General features: G+C 54.1%; 2 protein-coding genes across 3 annotated transcripts in view; one reads left to right on the forward strand and one right to left on the reverse strand.

Moving 5' to 3' along the window:
- Positions 1-5618, reverse strand: part of KIFC2 (kinesin family member C2) — a 33643-nt gene extending 28025 nt beyond the window's left edge. The window contains exon 1 of the mRNA XM_050939343.1: positions 5507-5618. Within this exon, the coding sequence (XP_050795300.1) occupies positions 5507-5587 (81 nt within the window). The 5' untranslated portion in view covers positions 5588-5618. The remainder of the gene's footprint in view (positions 1-5506) is intronic.
- LOC127044493 (ras-related protein Rab-26-like) overlaps positions 1-19659 on the forward strand; it is a 74005-nt gene that overhangs the window by 19303 nt on the left and 35043 nt on the right. The window lies entirely within an intron of this gene.

Raw genomic sequence — 19659 nt, forward strand, 5'->3', positions numbered from 1 at the left:
GAGGGGCCCAGCCTGGGAACGGCGCACAAAGCTCTCTGCCAGGGGAGCACGAGGCTCGGCCAATGCTCCTGGCCTTGCAGACGTGTCTGGCAAGGCCCAGCGGGGCTGGGCGCCGACCCATGCCTGCGGCTGAGGAGGGGTCAGATTGGAACAATCGACGTCTATTCAACCAACAGACAACACCCCTGCCCCCAGCCGCCCCTAGTGCCCAACAGGGGCCCAGGGCAAAGCGGGCAGGGAAAGCTAGGGTCCTGCACCCTGCTGACAGGCAGGGGGAGACCCAGACCCAGCCCCCCTCATGCCCCCCAACTAACTGCCATGCTGGGCAGGGGACAGGAGGGCAAATCGCCCCAGTAGGTACCAACAGAGATGCCTGCACCCAAACATGCCTCACCCCCGCTCTGTGCGGTCAGGACCCATGCAGTTCCACTGTGCAGGGGGCAGCTGGGGGGGAGCACGGAGGGGGGAACTCACTGCAGCACAGTGGGGGTAGGGGGCCAGCAAATCCATAACTATCCTGATCCACCAGCTAAACCTTTGCGGGGGGTGTAGCATCCAGGGGCAGTAGTGCCACCCAGAGAGCCGGGGAGAGGATCTGGACCAAGCCCTACTGGCCCCCCAATTCTCCCATCATGCACCCAATGTGTTCAGACTGGGCACCAGGAGCAGGACTGGGCCCCAGGGGAGGTGGCAGAAGCTGGGGGCAGGGAAATGCCCCATGGGTTCCAGCAGGGCTGCCCCCTCTTCCCTTGGGGGGTGGATTCCTCCCCTCAGGGCCTGGCACCTGGGAGCCAGCTTGAGCTGCCGTCTGCATATCTGCTGGGGTGGCTGAACTGGGCATAGGGATGCCACATCCCGTGGGGGTGAGCTTAGGCGCTGGGAGTCAGGGTAGTGGCTAAACGTGCCCCCAGCTGTGGCAGCATGGGGCATCCCAGCGAGGGAAGGGGTGAATGAACCCCAATCTGCTGTCCTCGCGCTGGGTCCGACTGGGACCAGGAGGCACCTTCCCCTCCCCTCAGTGCAGAAAGACCGACCCCGTCAATCCTGGCGCCTTCCAGTGCCTCCTCCAAGCAGGCCCTAGCAAGCCGGGCCTCCACCCCTGAAGCCACACCCTTCCCCACCCCTACTCACGTCCCTTGTGCCATCAGTCTCTCCCGCTCCCTTTCCCTGGTGCTGCCATAACACGCTAGTGAAGCAGGGGCCATGTCTCTAGGGGCTGGTCCTCACAGAGGATAAGAGCCTACTGCTGCTGTTGGCTGACGGAGGGATTCCTTTAGCTCAAGTGATAAGGACCTACACACTGGTGCTGAATCCACAGCAAAAGACGTCATGGAACTGGATCCCGAACAGGGACCCGAACGCCTGTGCTGCCATCCCTTCCCAAGCTCCATGCACAGCCAGCTTGGGGATTAGCCCATGTGTTGCCAGCCAACCCTCAATAACAAGCCTGTGTTAAAACAGGGGTAGGGTTAGCACTGGCACAGGGATTCCACCTGGCTCCAGCATGGGACGTGGGAAATCCAGGCCATCCATCAACCAGAGGACAGCCTCAGCACCGGCATCTCCAGCGGCCGCCAAGGGCTGCGCTGGATTCTCCATCCCTGAACATTTTTAAATCAAGATTGACCTGGAGCAGATCTTTCAGAAAAGCATCCAAACAGGAGGTAATGCAGGGCACTCCTAGGGCCTATGCGATAGATACAGAGATCTCACAATGATCCATCTGGGCCCCGGGCTCTCAGAATCGATGGAAAAAACAGCAGGAAATCACTAGTGGCCCAGGAGTGAAAGCACCAAAGTCCTGCAGTGGCCTTGGAAGGGCCGTCAACAGGATCGAGAACATCTGGGGGAGGGCACCTGTCCCCCATATGCCCCGAGAGCTCTCACCCCACCACGCTGGGTGCAGGATCCTAGAGATGTCACACAGGCCTTGCCTGTCAGCCTGGACAAGGAGAACATCAATGGGCCAAGTGCACAGCTGGGTCAGCAGGTTCAATTCCGCCTCCAGCAGGGCTGAGCTGCCCTCATGCCTTCCCCCTCCACCCCTGGCTCCACCTCCTCACTGCAATTTTAGTCACCTCACTGGTACTGCCAAGTGCCCCAGCTGCTGGCCGAGTTCATCTCCAGAACCAAGTTGTGCCCGGCGCTGCTCTGCCAGCACCGATGGGATTTGGACCATGGGTCCGCTCTGGGCTGGTGCCCATTTTTGGCTCTGGGACTCCTGCCTTCTTCTTTTCCAGGGGATGAATCTCTTGCTATCTCCAAGAGCTTGAGCAGGGGATAGAGACGGCAAACTGAGCAGCACTTAGCCCCCCTTCAGGATACAGGGAGCCGGGGACTGTCCGTGAGATTGAAATACAGCACATTTACAACTGATCTGAGAGCCTCTTTCCCAACACGTGTCGTTAACCTGTGGAACTCACTGCTACCAGACATTATTGAGCTTAGCAGGATTCAAAACACGCCAGACCCTTCTAAGGATCATTACCCCAGCCATGGTTACCCATAATCTCTCTTGGTCCAGGACATAAGCAGTTCCTAACTGAATGATAGGGGATTAGGAAGAGACACTGTGACGTTATGAGTGTAATATAATATCTCATTGAAAGATGACAGGGCCAGAAAGAGTTAATTAACTGACCTGACCCATGGGTGAACCTTAAAGACTGGTTAGGAAGATATGTAAATAAATAGAGCTTTGAAATGCAAGTCTGCATTGTTAGACATAGAAGGGTAGATGTTTGCTCAGGTCTTGGGATGTCAGCAAACAAGTCTTGTCTATTGCTAGTTTTAATTCAAAGATCAAAAAAAGGAATATTAACATTTAAGATCATACTTGAGTGAAATAGGATTATTGTCTATATGTCTCTTTGAAGGTTATGGTAACCTGTATCTGAACAGTTTAATGGATAAATTACTCTGTGCTAATTGCCAGGATGTTTGGGAGAAGGAGTTAAGCCTATTGTTTTCTCAGGCCAAAAGGCTGCTGGAAATGTATAAGAACCCTGGCACATGATCCTTCTTCATCTCAGATCTGCCTTGGGTTCCAAGAGGGGGAAACCTTAAGCCACAAGGATTGAGATCCCCAGTCATTGACTGGAGCCACCCTGAATATGGAAATTGGACTATAACCTATGGACTATTTCTAAAAGGACTTTTGGCAACTACAAGCTCATCTCTGCTACGTATCTGAACCTCAAGAATTGGATTCAAGTCTGTCTGTAGATTGATCTTTTAACCAACACTCTCTCTCTTTTCTTTTTAAATAAATTTTAGCTTAGTTAACACGAATTGGCTATAGCGTGTATTTTGGGTAAGATCTAGGTTATAATTGGACCTGGGTATGTGGCTGATCCTTTGGGATTGGAAGAACCTCTTCTTTTATATGATGAAGTAAGATTTTCAGGAATCATCATATCTGACAGGTGTGTCTGGACGGAGGCCTGAGGCTGGGCACTTTAAGGGAACTGCATGGTTTCGACTTCTAAGTAACCAGTGAGGTACTATAGAAGCTGTTTTGTGCTGGCAAGGTAAATCTAAGTATTGGAATAACCACAAACGTTTGGGGTTTGTCTGCCCCGTTTTGTTTGCAGTTCACCCTGATTGAGTGACCTCAGCCGGCTTCCACGGGCAGCACCGTCATAGATGCCCCCCCCCCCCGGACAAGTTACTACATAATCATCCAGTACCAGGTGCCTTGCGCCTTCCTCTGGAACGGCTGGGGCTGGTCCCTGTCACCGACAGGACAGACTGAGAGGATCCCTCGCCTGTTCAACCTGCCCATTCCTATGTCCTGAGTACTGACCCAGACAGACCGGAGGGGCCACAAACCCCATTCTGAAAAGGATCACAGCTCCACAGCAAGGCATGGCGAGCGGGGGGGAGGGAAGGCATGCCTAGAGCCCCACCTAGCCTGAGAATGGGGGCTGCCTGGCTAGGGAGGGGCAGGTGGACTTACTCAGGCAGCTGGCTCCTTAGTGCACTGGGAAGGGGAGAGGACCTTGGGTGTGGGCTGAGCAATCAGGAGTGGGGAGCCGACCCGCACGGGGAGAAGGACTGAGCTGCTTTTTACATTCTCCTTGGGACCCCAGGACAGGGGGACTCCCCATGCATTTTGCTATGAGCGGGCTGGGAAAGGCACCTGCTGCCACGGAGACAGAGCGGATGCACAGTTACCATGGCAACACGTGCCTTTGAAATTCCACCACAGAATGATGGAGACAGATCTACTGTTACTTCTGGGTACCCTCCCTCCACCAGCATGCCAGGAATAATGGGGATCCATCCGGTCAGGGGTAGATGCCCCCAAGTCTGCATGGCTAGGGCTGGGTACCTCCCTCCACCCCTTCCCATGCCAGCAGACGATCAGTGTCCCATATCACTCCCCAGGGCTGGATCCGGCAGTGCCAAAACTGACCTGGTTTCCCCCAATCTGAAGAGCCCCCTTCCCCAGCCCGCCAGGCAGATACGACAACCGCAGCCCATTTGGATCTCTGTAGCCAGGTGGGCTTTCATCTCTGCACTGATCAGGGGGGCAGCATCCCCACAAGAGAAGCAACCACGGCTGGGGGTGAACCGGCTCCCTGCTGCGGCTACCGGGCACGCAGCAGCTCGGGAGCCAGGTTGCCGGGGACGACGCCAAGGGGACAGGGGGCAGAGATCCGGGGCAGGCAGTGCGAAGGGCTGTGGAGCTGGGAGCGGAGAGGGAACGACTGACTATCTGGCCCAGGACAGAGTGGTCCCACTCGGGCAGGGGACAGGGCCCGGCTGCTCTGGGTCAGTAGCAAAGTGAACAGTGCGAGGGGAGCGGAACAGCCCACCCCAGCGGGGCGGGTGGCAGCTTCTCATCCCTGCCGTGAGTTGGGAGGGCTCAGCCTGGCCTGCACCACGGCACAAAAACCACCCCACGGCCTGGCACCTGGGGAGTTTGCTCAGGGGATGGCCAGGCTCGGGGGGCTGCAGGCTGGCACTGAGGAGCATCAACAGACCTCAGGGGGGTGGGGGGAGCCCTGGGCTGTGGTAGCAGGGGGCTGCAGACTAGGGGGATAGCAGGGAGCACCAGGACCAGGGCTGGGGAAAGCCAGGAACCCCAGCTCAGGTATCTGCAGAGCACCCGGTGACGTGACGGTGAGCAGCTGTCAGGGGCAGGTGCTGCTGGGGGCATACAGAGCAGCTGGGTGCTGGGGGCAGAGTCGGGAGGGTGCTGGGGGCACAGCAGGAGGGGTGCTGGGGGCAGAGTCGGGGGGGTGCTGGGGGCAGAGTCGGGGGGTGCAGGGGGGGAGGAGAATAACTCCATCCTTTGCCCTCCCCAGAGGTGGCACCGGCAGCCCCCCTCCCGTGTCCCGCACCCCGGGGCCAGGTTCTGCTAGCGGGAGGAGACTGGCCGGGGCCCGGGCCGGGGTTAACCACAGCGGGGGCGGCTCAGGATCCGCTGGAGGACATGACCCTGCCTGAGGGGGGGCGGGGTCCCCCCAGCCGGTGCCCGAGCGCCCCCCCAGCCTCCTACCTGCGGCGGGGGGAGCGGCCGCGGGCCGCGGCGCAGCAGCGCGTACACGATGTAGACCAGCAGCGAGTAGAAGGCGAACATGGGGGCGCGGGGGGCTCCGGGGCGCCCCGCAGCCCAGCCCGGGGATCCCCACACCCGCTCCGCTCCGCTCCGCACCGCACCGCGCCGCACGCCCGGCAGCTGCAGCGCCCGCCCCCCGCCGAGCCAGCCGCAGCGGCTCCGAGCATGCCCAGTGCCCCCCCCGCCCCTGGTGCTGCGGCACCGGCGGGGCCCGGGAGGAGCCGCCCACGGGCCGCCAGACACGGGCACCTCCCTGCAGCCTCGCCGTGCCCTGGGCACAGGGGAGACTCGGGCACCCCCCACCTCCTGGTGCCCTAGGCACGGGCGAGACGGGCACCCCCCTGCAGCCTCGCCATGCCCTGGGCACAGGGGAGACTGGGGCACCCCCCACCTCCTGGTGCCCTGGGCACGGGCGAGACGGGCACCCCCCTGCAGCCTCGCCGTGCCCTGGGCACAAGGGAGACTCGGGCACCCCCCACCTCCTGGTGCCCTGGGCACGGGCGAGACGGGCACCCCCCTGCAGCCTCGCCATGCCCTGGGCACAGGGGAGACTGGGGCACCCCCCACCTCCTGGTGCCCTAGGCACGGGCGAGACTCGGGTACCCCCTGCAGCTCCCCTCGCCCCGGGCAGGGGCGAGACTCAGGCACCCCCCCACCTCCTGGTGCCCTGGGCACAGGGGAGACTCGGGCACCCCGCACCTCCTGGTGCCCTGGGCACGTGCGAGACTCGGGCACCCCGCACCTCCTGGTGCCCTGGGCACAGGGGAGACTCGGGCACCCTCCACCTCCTGGTGCCCTGGGCATGGGCGAGACTCGGGCACCTCCCACCTCCTGGTGCCCTGGGCACTGGCAGGACTCAGGCACCCCCTGCAGCTCCCCTCGCCCTGGACACGGGCGAGACTCGGGCACCCCCTGCAGCTCCCCTCGCCCTGGGCACAGGGGAGACATGGGCACTCCTCCCACCTCCTGGTGCCCTGGGCACAGGGGTGACCTGGCAGCCCCTGCCACCTCCTTGTGACCTGGGCACAGGGGAGACATGGGCACCCCTGCAACTCCCCTTGTCCTGGGCACGGGTGAGACATGGGCAGCCCCTGCCACCTCCTTGTGCCCTGAGCAGTGTGGAGCTGCAAGACACGGATGCCCTGCAGCCTCCTTGGGCCCTGCTGGTAGTGACAGAAACCTCGTGGATTCCCAGGTCCCAGGCTGCCATGGTGACCGTAGGGCCTGACCCAGGGGGCATGAGTTGCTGGCCATGGGGAGGGCCATGGGCTCTGGGCGATGCTGAGAGCTGTGACAGGGTGGGAATCATGCCCATTTCTCTGCCCCCCAGCCCTAGGGGAGCTTGCACCACAGCAGAGAGTGGTGTTCCCATGGTGAATTACCCTCCCTGTGCAAAATGTACATCTCCTTTCCAGTGCGAATTCTCTATCTGTGCCGGCCAGCCATTGGCTGGGGTTAGACTTTCCTCTGCTGGACTGATCAGGCCTTTATCAAACACTTGGTTCTGTGACCGGAGGACCCCTTTGTGCCAGCTGGCATAGGGCAGAGGGGTTGTAGGGTCACAGGGATCCCCTGGGGCTGGACTCTATAGTTCATCAACGGGGGTCGTGTAAAGTGTGACATTATCTGATTAAAATATGACCATGTAGATCATTGTTGCTATCACTGCTATATAATTGCAACAAATCTTGTACAAAGGATGTCAAGTGAGGTGTCTATGGAAAGGGTATGATCTGCTGAATATGGCTGTGGTATTTGTATTCATGTATCATTTTTGTATCTGAAGTTATGAATATTAACTATGTCCCTGTATTTCAAACCTTTGCTCCTGCAGTAACACCCTCAAGGTATTTAGCCTGCACATCTTGAAGGTACCATTCAAGTTAAATGGCCCATCAGCGAACACTTAACTCACAATGGCATGGGAGACGCTCATCCACACCTGATGGACTTTCATGTGAACATTCTAACTAGAGTATGGGTGAGGGCCTCTACTCTGACTAAGCAGGTGTGGACATGTGACTCCAAACACCATCTTGTTACCTGTAATTTTCCACAAACTAGAACAATGCATTTCCTTCACTTGGCAGAAGCTATAAAAGGCCCTGGAGACATCTCCATTTTGCCTCTTTCCTGCTCAAACCTCTGGATTCTGAACTTATACTAATGGGAGCATCCTAACCAAGGGACTGAGGACCTTCCAATGATTTGGAAGCAACCAGAGATTTAACAAGCCAGCAGTTTATGCCATCACTGCTACAAGCCTGATCCAAGAACTTTGTATTTATTCTATGTATTTGATTCTTTCAACCAATTTTAACTCTCATCTTTCTTTCTTTTTATAAATAAATCTTATGTTCTTTAGTTATTAGATACTAAAGGATTGGCAGCAGCGTGATTATTTGGTAAGATCTGAGTTATATACTGACCTGAGTCTGTGGCTGGTCCTTTGGGATCAGAAGAACCCTTTGGTTGATTAAATTGGTTTTAAATAACCGCTCATCATTAAGTCTAGCCTCTCTGTGTTGACCCAGGACTGGAATACCCAAGGAGGCTGCATTTCTGACTTCTTGTTAGCCAGTGTGGTGAGACAGAAGTTTACTTTTGTTGCTGGATTGGTATTTCTCATGGAAGAATAACTACCAGATTTGGGGTGAATCTGCCCTTTATGCCAGCAGCTTGCCTTAAATTTGGTAGTCTCCGTTGTGACCCACTGAGACATGGTGACATAAGGTCTCTGCTGAAAGCCTGCATCACACCGAGCAGCAGTATCATCAGGCAGTGTATGTATAGATACTATGTAAGTGGCTATGTAGCTGTACTGAAAATCCTGCTCGTAAGGTCTGTGAGTTCATAGAAGATTAGGGTTGGAAGAGACCTCAGGAAGTCATGTAGTCCAACCCCCTGCTCAAAGCAGGACCAAGCCCAACTAAATCATCCCAGCCAGGGCTTTGTCAAACCTGACCTTAAAAACCTCTAAGGAAGGAGATTCCACCACCTCCCAACATAACCCATTCCAGTGCTTCACCACCCTCCTAGTGAAATAATTTTTCCTAATATCCAACCTAGACCTCCCCCACTGCTACTTGAGACCATTGCTCCTTGTTCTGTCATCTGCCACCACTGAGAACAGCCAAGATCCATCCTCTCTGGAACCACCTTTCAGGTAGCTGAAGGCTGCTACCAAATCCTCCCTCACTCTTCTCTTCTGCAGACTAAATAACCCCAGTTCCCTCAGCCTCTCCTCGTAAGTCATGTGCCCAACCCCCTAATCATTTTCATTGCCCTCTGCTGGACTCTCTCCAATTTGTCCACATCCTTTCTGTAGTGAGGGGACCAAAACTGGACGCAATACTCCAGATGTGGCCTCATCAATGCCGAAGAGAGGGGAATAATCACTTCCCTCCATCTGCTGGCAATGATCCTACTAATGCAGCACAATATGCCATTAGCCTTCTTGGCAACAAGGATGCACTGTTGACTCATATCCAGCTTCTCGTCCACTGTAACACCCACTTCCTTTTCTGCAGAACTGATGCTTAGCCAGTCAATCCCCAGCCAGTAGCAGTGCATGGGATTCTTCTGTCCTAAGTGCAGGACTCTGCACTTGTCCTTGTTGAACCTCATCAGATTTCTTTTGGCCCAATCCTCCAATTTGTCTAGGTCACTCTGGACCCTATCCCTACCCTCCAGAGTATCTACTTCTCCTGCCAGCTTAGGGTATGTCTACACTACCTGCTGGATCGGCAGCATAGCAATTGACCCAGCGGGGGATCGATTTATCGTGTCTAGTCTAGACACAATAAATCGACCCCCAAGTGCTCTCCCGTTGACTCCTGTACTCCACCGCCACGAGAGGCGCAGATGGAGTTGATGGAAGTACATCGACTTCAGCTACGTTATTCACATACCTGAAGTGTGTAACTTAGATTGATTCCCACCCCCAATGTAGACCAGGGCTTAGTGCAGGAGCGGCACCAGGGTTTTTGGCGCCCTAGGCAGGGGTCCTTCCGCGCCCCCGGTCATTGGGGGCAATTCTGCGGCGGGGGGGTCCTTCTGCGCTCCCAGTCTTCGGGGCACTTCAGCAGCAGGTCCCAGAGCAAGTGAAGGACCCGCCGCAGAATTGCCGCCGAAGACCAGGAGCGCAGAAGGACCTCCCGCAGCCGAATTGCCGCTGAGGATGGCAAAATGCCGCCCCCCCAAATCCTGGCGCCCTAGGCGACCGCCTACTCGCCTAAATGGAAGCGCTGGCCCTGGCTTAGTGTCATCTGCAAACTTGCTGAGAGTGCAGTCCACACCATCCTCCAGATCGTTAATGAAGATATTGAACAAAACTGGCCCCAGGACCGAACCTTGGGGCACTCCGCTTGATACCGGCTGCCAACTAGACCTGGAGCCATTGATCACTACCTGTTGAGCCCGACGATTTAGCCAGCTTTCCATCCACCTTACAGTCCATTCATCCAGCCCATACTTCTTTAACTTGCTGGCAAGATACTGTGGGAGACTGTATTGTTAGAGGGCTTTCCCTCAATTCTCCCACTTCCCTGGTTCTTGTCATGCAGGCAGCAAGCAGCAACAGACCAGAAGTCTGAAGTGCAGACAATGCGAAGCTTATTAGGGTTAGTTTCCAAGCAAGCATATTCCAAAACCCTTCACACCAGCAGGGCTTATCTCTATACCCCAAGAGAGTCTGTTCCCCATGTCCCCTTTCCCAGCTGTGAAGCCGCAGAACTTTGCCTGTGTCCCTGTTCCCACCTCCCCCCTTAGTGAAACACGATTCTAATTTCCTTTCCCCCACTTCCTGTTTGACCTGTTTATATAGTAATATTCTCAGCTATACCTTAAACCAATCATTTTACTGAAATTTACTAACCAATCCTAACATATTGTAACATAATTCTCTAACCAATTATATCCCACTACCCTAATTAACTTACACCTAGCAAAATTAATTATATAGCAGACAGAAACAATTAGAGAACTAGATAGATTAACAATAGAAAAGATAAAACAATACAGAAATGAGAGTTTCACAAGCACAACCATTGATCAGTGATTTCTTGCCAGACTGGATGCTCTCAAACTAAGTTTTCTTTAACCATCTTAAGATCTGTTTCTTTAGCTGGTGGTGATGGGCACTGTCAGGACAGGATCATCTTCCTGACAGCCCAATAGCACCTTATTTCAGTCTGGCTGGTTTGGGATGTGAGGATGAGCCAAAGGCCTTACCCTAAGAACAAGGCCTCAGACTATCCTAGGGAGAGAAAGCCCAGACACAGGCGGACTGTGATTCTGATTCTTTGTTTTTATACCCCTGTAACTAGCTAAGTGATAAAAATACACCGAAGTTCTTAAAGTATAGGCTTTACAGGCAGGCCTGAAGAGCTATATTCTAACACATATCAAAAGGTTTGCTAAAGTCAAGGTATGTCACGTCCACCGCTTTCCTCACATCCACAGAGCCAGTTATCTCCTCATAGAAGGCGATCAGGTTGGTCAGGCATGACTTGCCCTTGCTGAATCCGTGTTGACTGTTCCTGATCACCTTCATCTCCTCCAAGTGCTTCAAAACGGATTCCTTGAGGACCTGCTCCATGGTTTTTCCAGGGACTGAGGTGAGGCTGACCAGTCTGTAGTTCCCCAGATTCTCCTTCTTCCCTTTTTTTTAAAGATGGGCACTACAGTAGCCTTTTTCCAATAGTCCGGGACCTCCCCCGATCACCACGAGTTTTCAAAGATAATGGCCAATGGCTCTGTCATAAACAGATAGTTAAGGGTTAATGTCTCTTTTACCTGTAAAGGGTTAAGAAGCTCAGTGAACCTGGCTGACACCTGACCAGAGGACCAATGGGGGGACAAGATACTTTCAAATCTTGGTGGAGGGAAGTCTTTGTTTGTGCTTTTTGTTTTGGGGATTGCTCGCTCTTGGGACTAAGAGGGACCAGACGTCAATCCAGGTTCTCCATATCTTTCTGAATCAGTCTTTCCTGTTTCAAAATTGTAAGTATAGCCCGGCAAGGTGGATTAGTCTTATGTTTGTTTTCTTAACTTGTAAATGTGTCTTTTTTGCTGAAAAGATTTTTACCTCTGATTGCTGTAACTTTGAATCTCAGGCTGGGGGGGAGGGTCCCTCTAGTCTATATGAATCTGAGTACCCTGTAAAGCATTTTCCATCCTGATTTTACAGAGATAATTTTTACCTTTTCTTTCTTCAATTAAAAGCTTTCTTTTAAGAACCTGATTGATTTTTTCCTTGTTTTAGAATCCAAGGGATTGAGTCTAAACTCACCAGGGATTGGTGGGGGGAAAAGTAGAGGGGATGGTTAATTCCTTGTTTGTTTAAGATCCAAGGAGTTTGGATTGGTGTGAAGCCTCCCAAGGCAACCCAGGGAGGGGAGAGTCTGGGGGGGGAAAAAGACGGGGATGGTTAATTTCTCCTTGTTTTAAGACCCAAGGGGTTTGGGTCTTGGGTTCCCCAGGGAAGGTTTTGGGGGAGCAGAAGGTGTGCCAGACACAGACTTCTGGCTGGTGGCAGCGTACCAGATCTAAGCTAGGAATTAAGTTTAGAAGGGTCCATGCAGGTCCCCCACATTTTTACTCTAAAGTTCAAAGTGGGGGGAAAAATGGGACCTCCCCCGCTCGCCACAAGTTTTCAAAGATAATGGCCAATGGCTCTGAAATCTCATCAACCAACTAACTCCCTCAGCACCCTCGGATGCATTAGATCTGGCCACATCGACTTGTGCATGTCCAGCTTTTCTAAATGGTCCTTAACCTGTTCTTTCACCAATGAGGGCTGCTCACCTTCTCCCCATGCTGTGCTGGCCAGTGCAGCCGTCTGGGAGCTGACCTTGTCTGTGAAGACCGAGGCAAAAAAAGCATTGAGTACTTCAGCTTTTTCCACATCAGCTGTCATTAAGGGTCCCACACTTTCCCTGACCACCTTCTTGTTGCTAACATACCTGTAGAAACCCTTCTTGTTACCCTTCACACCCCTTGCTAGCTGCAACTCCAGTTGTGCTTTGGCCTTCCCGATTACACCCCTGCATGCTCGAGCAATATTTTTATACTCCTCCCTGGTCATCTGTCCAAATTTCCACTTCTTGTAAGCTTCTTTTTTGAGTTGAAGCTCACTGAAGATCTCTCTTTAAGCCAAGCTGGGCGCCTGCCATATTTGCTCTTCTTTCTGCACATCGGGATGATTTGTTCCTGCACCTTCAATAAGGCTTCTTTAAAATACAGCCAGCTCTCCTGGACTCCTTTCCCCCTCCTATTAGCCTCCCAGGGGATCCTGCCCATCAGCTCCCTGAGGGAGTCAAAGTCTGCTTTTCTGAAGTCCAGGGTCTGTATTCTGCTGCTCTCCTTTCTTCCTTGTGTCAGGATCCTGAACTCGACCATCTCATGGCCACTGCTGCCCAGGTTGCCACCCACTTCTACTTCCTCTGCCAATTCTTCCGTCTGTGAGCAGCAGGTCAAGAGGAGCACGGCCCCTAGTTGGTTCCTCCAGCGCTTGTGCCAGGAAGTTGTCCCTAACGCTCTCCAAAAACTTCCTGGATTGTCTGTGCCCTGCTGTACTGCTCTCCCAGCCGATGTCAGGGTGACTGAGAGAACCAGGGCCTGGGATCTGGAAACTTCTGTTAGGTGTCTGAAGAAAGCCTCACAGGACCTAACCAGATCAGCCACACCATCACTGGTTCATTCACCTGCACATCCACCAATGTAATATACGCCATCATATGCCAGCAATGCCCCTCTGCTATGTACATCGGCCAAACTGGACAGTCTCTACGGAAAAGGATAAATGGACACAAATCAGAGATTAGGAATGGCAATATACAAAAAACCTGTAGGAGAGCACTTCAACCTCCCTGGCCACACTATAGCAGACCTTAAGGTGGCCATCCTGCAGCAAAAAAACTTCAGGACCAGACTTCAAAGAGAAACTGCTGAGCTTCAGTTCATCTGCAAATTTGACACCATCAGCTCAGGATTGAACAAAGACTGTGAATGGCTTGCCAACTACAGAACCAGTTTCTCCTCTCTTGGTTTTCACACCTCAACTGCTAGAACAGGGCCTCATCCTCCCTGATTGAACTGACCTCGTTATCTCTAGCTTGCTTGCATATATATATACACCTGCCCCTGGAAATTTCCACTACATACACCTGACGAAGTGGGTATTCACCCACGAAAGCTCATGCTCCAAAACCTCTGTTAGTCTATAAGGTGCCACAGGATTCTTTGCTGCTTTTGAAGAAAGCCTCGTTGACCTCATCCCCCTGGTCTGGTGCTTTATAGCACACGCCCACCACAACATCACCCTTGTTGCTCTCGCCTCTAAACTTAACCCAAAGACTCTCAACAAGTTTTTCTGCAGTTTCACACTGGAGCTCTGAGCAGTCATACTGCTCCCTTACATACAACTCTTCCACCTTTTCTGCCCTGCCTGTCCTTCCTGAACAGTTTATATCCATCCATGACAGTGCTCCAGTCATGTGAGTTACCTCACCAAGTCTCTGTTATTCCAATCACGTCATAGTTCTTTAACTGTGCCAGGACTTCCAACTCTTCCCACTTGTTTCCCAGGCTTCTTGCACTCGTGCACATGCACCTAAGACAACCAGCCGATTGCCCTGCTTTCTCAGTGTGACTCAGGAGGCCTCCCCGGTTGCACCTTCTCCTTGTGTTTCCTCCCGGTATCCCACTTCTCCACTTAGCTCCGGGTTTAGGTCTCCATCCCCCGGCAGACCTCGTTTAAAGCCCTCCTCACTAGGTTAGCAAGTGAAGATGGTCTTCCCTCTCTTCATTAGGTGGAGCCTGTCTCTGCCTAGCACTCCTCCTTCCCGGAACAACAGCCCATGGTGAAAGAATCCAAAGCCTTCTCTGTGACACCGCCTGTGTAGCCATGCACTCGGCCCACCCTAACGTGACAGAGAGGATTCCCTACCTGGCTCCACCTAGGTGGAGTGAGTGTGCTGCACGCTGGAGGCCTATTTACAGCCAGAGCAAAATGCTTATCAAGTGACTGCAAAGAAGATATTTTAGACAGCACCAAACAAGCAGCAGCGGGTGCCTGTCTCCAAGTGAAGACGACAGCTGGCTGGAACTGTAGCTGGGGCTACAGAGGTACCCCCTGTCGCCGTCACTGAGGGGATAGGCCGCCAGTTGGCTTGTCTTACAAACCGAGGCTCACAGCCGGCCTGGTGGTTGGAGGCTGGCAGAGAACCAGAAGGTGAGCTACACTCCGTGAGCAGGGCCTGGCTTGGCAGTCAAGTCCAGGCTATCAGAAGCATGTTGATTTTAGTTGATATGTTACATTAATTCTACTTGAAGCAGCAAAGAATCCTGTGGCACCTTATAGACTAACAGACGTTTTGGAGCACGAGCTTTCGTGGGTGAATACCCACTTCGTCAGATGCATGTAGTGGAAATTTCCAGGGGCAGGTATATATATGCAGGCAAGCTAGAGATAATGAGGTTAGTTCAATCAGGGAGGATGAGGCCCTGTTCTAGCAGTTGAGGTGTGAAAACCAAGGGAGGAGAAACTGGTTTTGTAGTTGGCAAGCCATTCACAGTCTTTGTTCAATCCTGAGCTGATGGTGTCAAATTTGCAGATGAACTGAAGCTCAGCAGTTTCTCTTTGAAGTCTGGTCCTGAAGTTTTTTTGCTGCAGGATGGCCACCTTAAGGTCTGCTATACTGTGGCCAGGGAGGTTGAAGTGAGGATATCCTCACACACAACTATTTTAAATTTGATGACAATATATATCTCCAGATCAGTGGCACCGCTATGGGCACCCGCATGGCCCCACAATATGCCAATATTTTTATGGCCGACCTGGAACAACGCTTCCTCGGCTCTCGTCCACTCACGCCCCTTCCCTACCTATGCTACATTGATGACATCTTCATCATCTGGACCCATGGGAAGGAGACTCTGGAAAAATTCCACCACGATTTCAACAGCTTCCACCCCACCATCAACCTCAGCCTGGACCAATCTACACGGGAGGTCCACTTCCTGGACACCACGGTGCAAATAAGTGATGGTAACATTAACACCACCCTATACCGAAAACCTACCGACCGCTATGCCTACCTTCATGCCTCCAGCTTCCATCCCGGACACATCACACGATCCATTGTCTACAGCAAAGCACTGAGGTACAATCACACCTGCTCTAACCCCTCAGACAGAGACCAACACCTACAAAATCTCCACCAAGCATTCTCAAAACTACAATGCCCACAGAGGAAATAAGGAATCCTTATAAATAAGGAATCCAGATCAACAGAGCCAGACGTGTACCCAGAAGCCTCCTACTGCAAGACAAACCCAAGAAAGAAACCAACAGGACTCCACTGGCCATCACATACAGTCCCCAGCTAAAACCCCTCCAACGCATCATCAGGGATCTACAACCCATCCTGGACAATGATCCCACACTTTCACAGGCCTTGGGTGGCAGGCCAGTCCTCGCCCACAGGCAACCTGCCAACCTGAAACATATCCTCACCAGTAACTGCACACCGCACCATAGTAACTCTAGCTCAGGAACCAATCCATGCAACAAACCTCGATGCCAACTCTGCCCACATATCTACACCAGCGACACCATCACAGGACCTAACCAGATCAGCCACACCATCACCGGTTCATTCACCTGCACATCCACCAATGTAATATACGCCATCATATGCCAGCAATGCCCCTCGGCTATGTACATCGGCCAAACTGGAGAGTCGCTACGGAAAAGGATAAACGGACACAAATCAGATATTAGGAATGGCAATATACAAAAACCTGTAGGAGAACACTTCAACCTCCCTGGCCACACTATAGCAGACCTTAAGGTGGCCATCCTGCAGCAAAAAAACTTCAGGACCAGACTTCAAAGAGAAACTGCTGAGCTTCAGTTCATCTGCAAATCTGACACCATCAGCTCAGGATTAAACAAAGACTGTGAATGGCTTGCCAACTACAAAACCAGTTTCTCCTCCCTTGGTTTTAACACCTCAACTGCTAAAACAGGGCCTCATCCTCCCTGATTGAACTAACCTCATTATCTCTAGCTTGCCTGCATATATATACACCTGCCCCTGGAAATTTCCACTACATGCATCTGACGAAGTGGGTATTCACCCACGAAAGCTCATGCTCCAAAACGTCTGTTAGTCTATAAGGTGCCACAGGATTCTTTGCTGCTTTTACAGATCCAGACTAACACGGCTACCCCTCTGATACATAATTCTACTTGCTGCTTCTCACAGCTCTGGTCTTTGGTAAATCGACTTTGACTTTTCACCACAAACCAAACCCGCACGGTGCTCCGGAGGTCTCACGGGTAAGCCAGGGGGGCGGGGGGGCACCATTCCCCAGGGAGTGGCGGATCCGAGAGTCCCCAACGGCTCATGGCTGTGCACCCCGGCAATGCTCGGGGTAGGAGCGTGCCTATTGCTAACCTGCGGAGGGACAGCGGAGCCTGGGGAGGCTTCGAGCGGAGTGCTGCCTGGGATTGGGGGAAGCTGGCAAACCCTTTCGACAAGAATGTGCCCTATCACTGTTGATACCCTTCTCCTGTACCCCCACGACCCGGCCTCCTGGCTTGGCTCAGCCGCCTGGTGCTTGCCCTGTAAGCTCTCTGGGGCACAGTCTGTCACTTGCTATGGGTTTGTTCAGCACCAGCCTTGCTGGCCTGTGGGTGCCGCTGCAGTACCAATATCACAGAACCACAGAAATGGGGGTGGGGAGGGAGCTCATGGAGTCATCAAGTCCAGCTCCCTGCACCGTGCAGACCTAGACCGGCCCGGCAGGTTTGTCCAACCTGTTCTTAAAAACTTCCGGGGCCGGGGATCCCCCAACCCCCTGGGATGCCTGTTCCAGAGCTTAGCTACCCAGAGAGCTAGAAACCTGTTCCCAGTCTCTAACCTCAACCTCCCTTGCTGCAGAGTCAGCCCATTACTACTTAATATTCATATGTCAAATAATGTGCAAATATCTGTTACAAGCTCATTTTTCAGTGGCTAAGTCCAATACGCAGAAGTTAGGAAATACCAGATGTGTGGTTCTCCCCGTGACCTTAGTTCTGCCCCTGCGATCCGAGTCCTGTGCACTGAGTGATGCTGGGCCTTGTGGAAAAAACCATTGATGCCCATGTCATTAAAGCAATGTCACGTAATGCACACGCTTCAGGGGGCGGAGCGATGGGTGCGGACACAGCCTGCATTCTGGCATGTCCTCACTTCCCAGTGCTTGACTCCAGCCCTGCCACACTGCTAAAAACCTCCTCTAATAACATCACGATTTTGAGTGCTTTTCCTCCCATGAGCAGGATTTGAACCCTCAACCTTCATTGCCAGAATTCAGGCAGCTTGAGCTAAAAGCTTCACTTAGCTGACTGCTACTAGAAGTTTGTTAGCCCCATGCGGGCACAGGCTGCTGGGTTTGGGGGCGAGGTTTGGCCCCGGGGGGCTCTCTCCCCCCATCTCCGTGCGACGGGTGTTGGAGCAGGGGCCCCCCGGCGTTCCCGTGTGCTGCTGCAGCATAGCAGGGCTCATTCTGTTACCTGGGTGGCTAAGAGCCACTGAACCAAACGGTAACCCATTTCTAACGCCAACCACGTCAAGCCCGGGGGTGCTGCAGCACCCCCATTCCAGCACCCATGGCCGTTACTAGGCTGGCAGGTTGTCGAGGGAAGGGAAATGGGGACGTCTGACTGCTCACAGCTTAGCTGACCTGAATGGGGCAAAGACAGGGCCCCTCCCTAGCCAGAGAGCAGGCCTGCTGGCAGCCAGGGCGGGGCTGGGACTCTCAACGAAAGGGGCACAGGAATAGTCTATAATGGGACGCACTAGGCAGCGTAAATATCGGGGTCCCTGCCACACCTCGTAACTGGAGATTCTTACCTTTGAGCCCGGCAGCTGTTTGGATCTTTGCTATTCCAGCTCCCACTCCAGCTGCCACTCCAGCACCACGCTGGGCAGGTGGCAGGCGGGAGCCTGCTTCTGAATTCCCGCCCGCCCTGGGCTTCGCTGGGCAGGGCCGCTGCTCCCAGCACATGGCAGAAGCCGCGTGCAATGCATCGTGTGACCACAGCCCCCCAATTGCCGGGCTCCCCTTACGGCCCAGCAGGACACGGTGCCCGCGCTCACTGGAAGACTTGCCAGGCCAGGAGCTCAGGCAGTGGCAGGGTGAGGAGATGTGAGCTCGGAGTTAGTCAGCCCCTTCCAGGAGACCCAGGCTCCCAGCAGCCCCTCCAAGCGAGCTGGCCCCTGTGCAGCTTGAGGTGCGTTTGGCCCCAGCCTCGTGTTATCTGGGGTTTCCCCGTAGGATGCGTGATGTGCTTTGGGGTGTGGAGGGGGTCTCAGGCGCGCTCTGGCTGCCTCTGTGGCAGAGGAGAGGCAGGGTCCCCACTCCTCTGCGCAGGCCCAGCGCTGGCCCACTTGCCCCAGGAACCCATTCAGCCAGGCCCTGCCTAGCGCGTCAGCGCACCACGCTGAGCCCACCAGCGGACGGGTGAACTGGTCCCCTGGGGCCTCTGTCCTACCAGGACAGTGGGAATAGCACAGCGAGCAGGACATCCTGAGTCCCGCTCAGCCTGGCCCGGGTCCCGCTCCACCTAGGGAGAGCAGCAATTCCCCTCGGCCCCAGCAGACTCCAGCCATCAGTCCAGAGCGAGGCTCACGCCTTTGGGACTCTGCAGCGAGGGGTGGCAAAGTCCCTGGGCTCGCATGACACATCCTCCCCACTGCAAGCAGGCCGAGCGCTTCATGCTCCCTTCCAGGGCCGAGCCCCCTCCCTAGCAAGGCCCCTGGCTCTGAGCAGCCACCACCTGGGCTGGGCCTGAGGGGCTAACGAGCGCTCCCACGGGTGGGGGGAAACCGCCTCCACCACGGCCCGGAAGCTTCCTGTCCACTTGAACTGAGCTCATCAGCCAAACCAGGGTCCATCCTGGCTGGCTCCCACCCATCGATCCCCCGTGGGACCGGCCAGCTCCCGGTGCCAGCTGCACACGCAGCGCAATGGAGGTTCCAGAGCTCAGGGCCTGGCTAGTTCAGGCCGCTGATATCAGGGTGGCTGAGCTCAAAACC

This window comes from Gopherus flavomarginatus, chromosome 2 (assembly GCF_025201925.1).
Source record: "Gopherus flavomarginatus isolate rGopFla2 chromosome 2, rGopFla2.mat.asm, whole genome shotgun sequence".
NCBI classification, from domain to species: domain Eukaryota; kingdom Metazoa; phylum Chordata; order Testudines; family Testudinidae; genus Gopherus; species Gopherus flavomarginatus.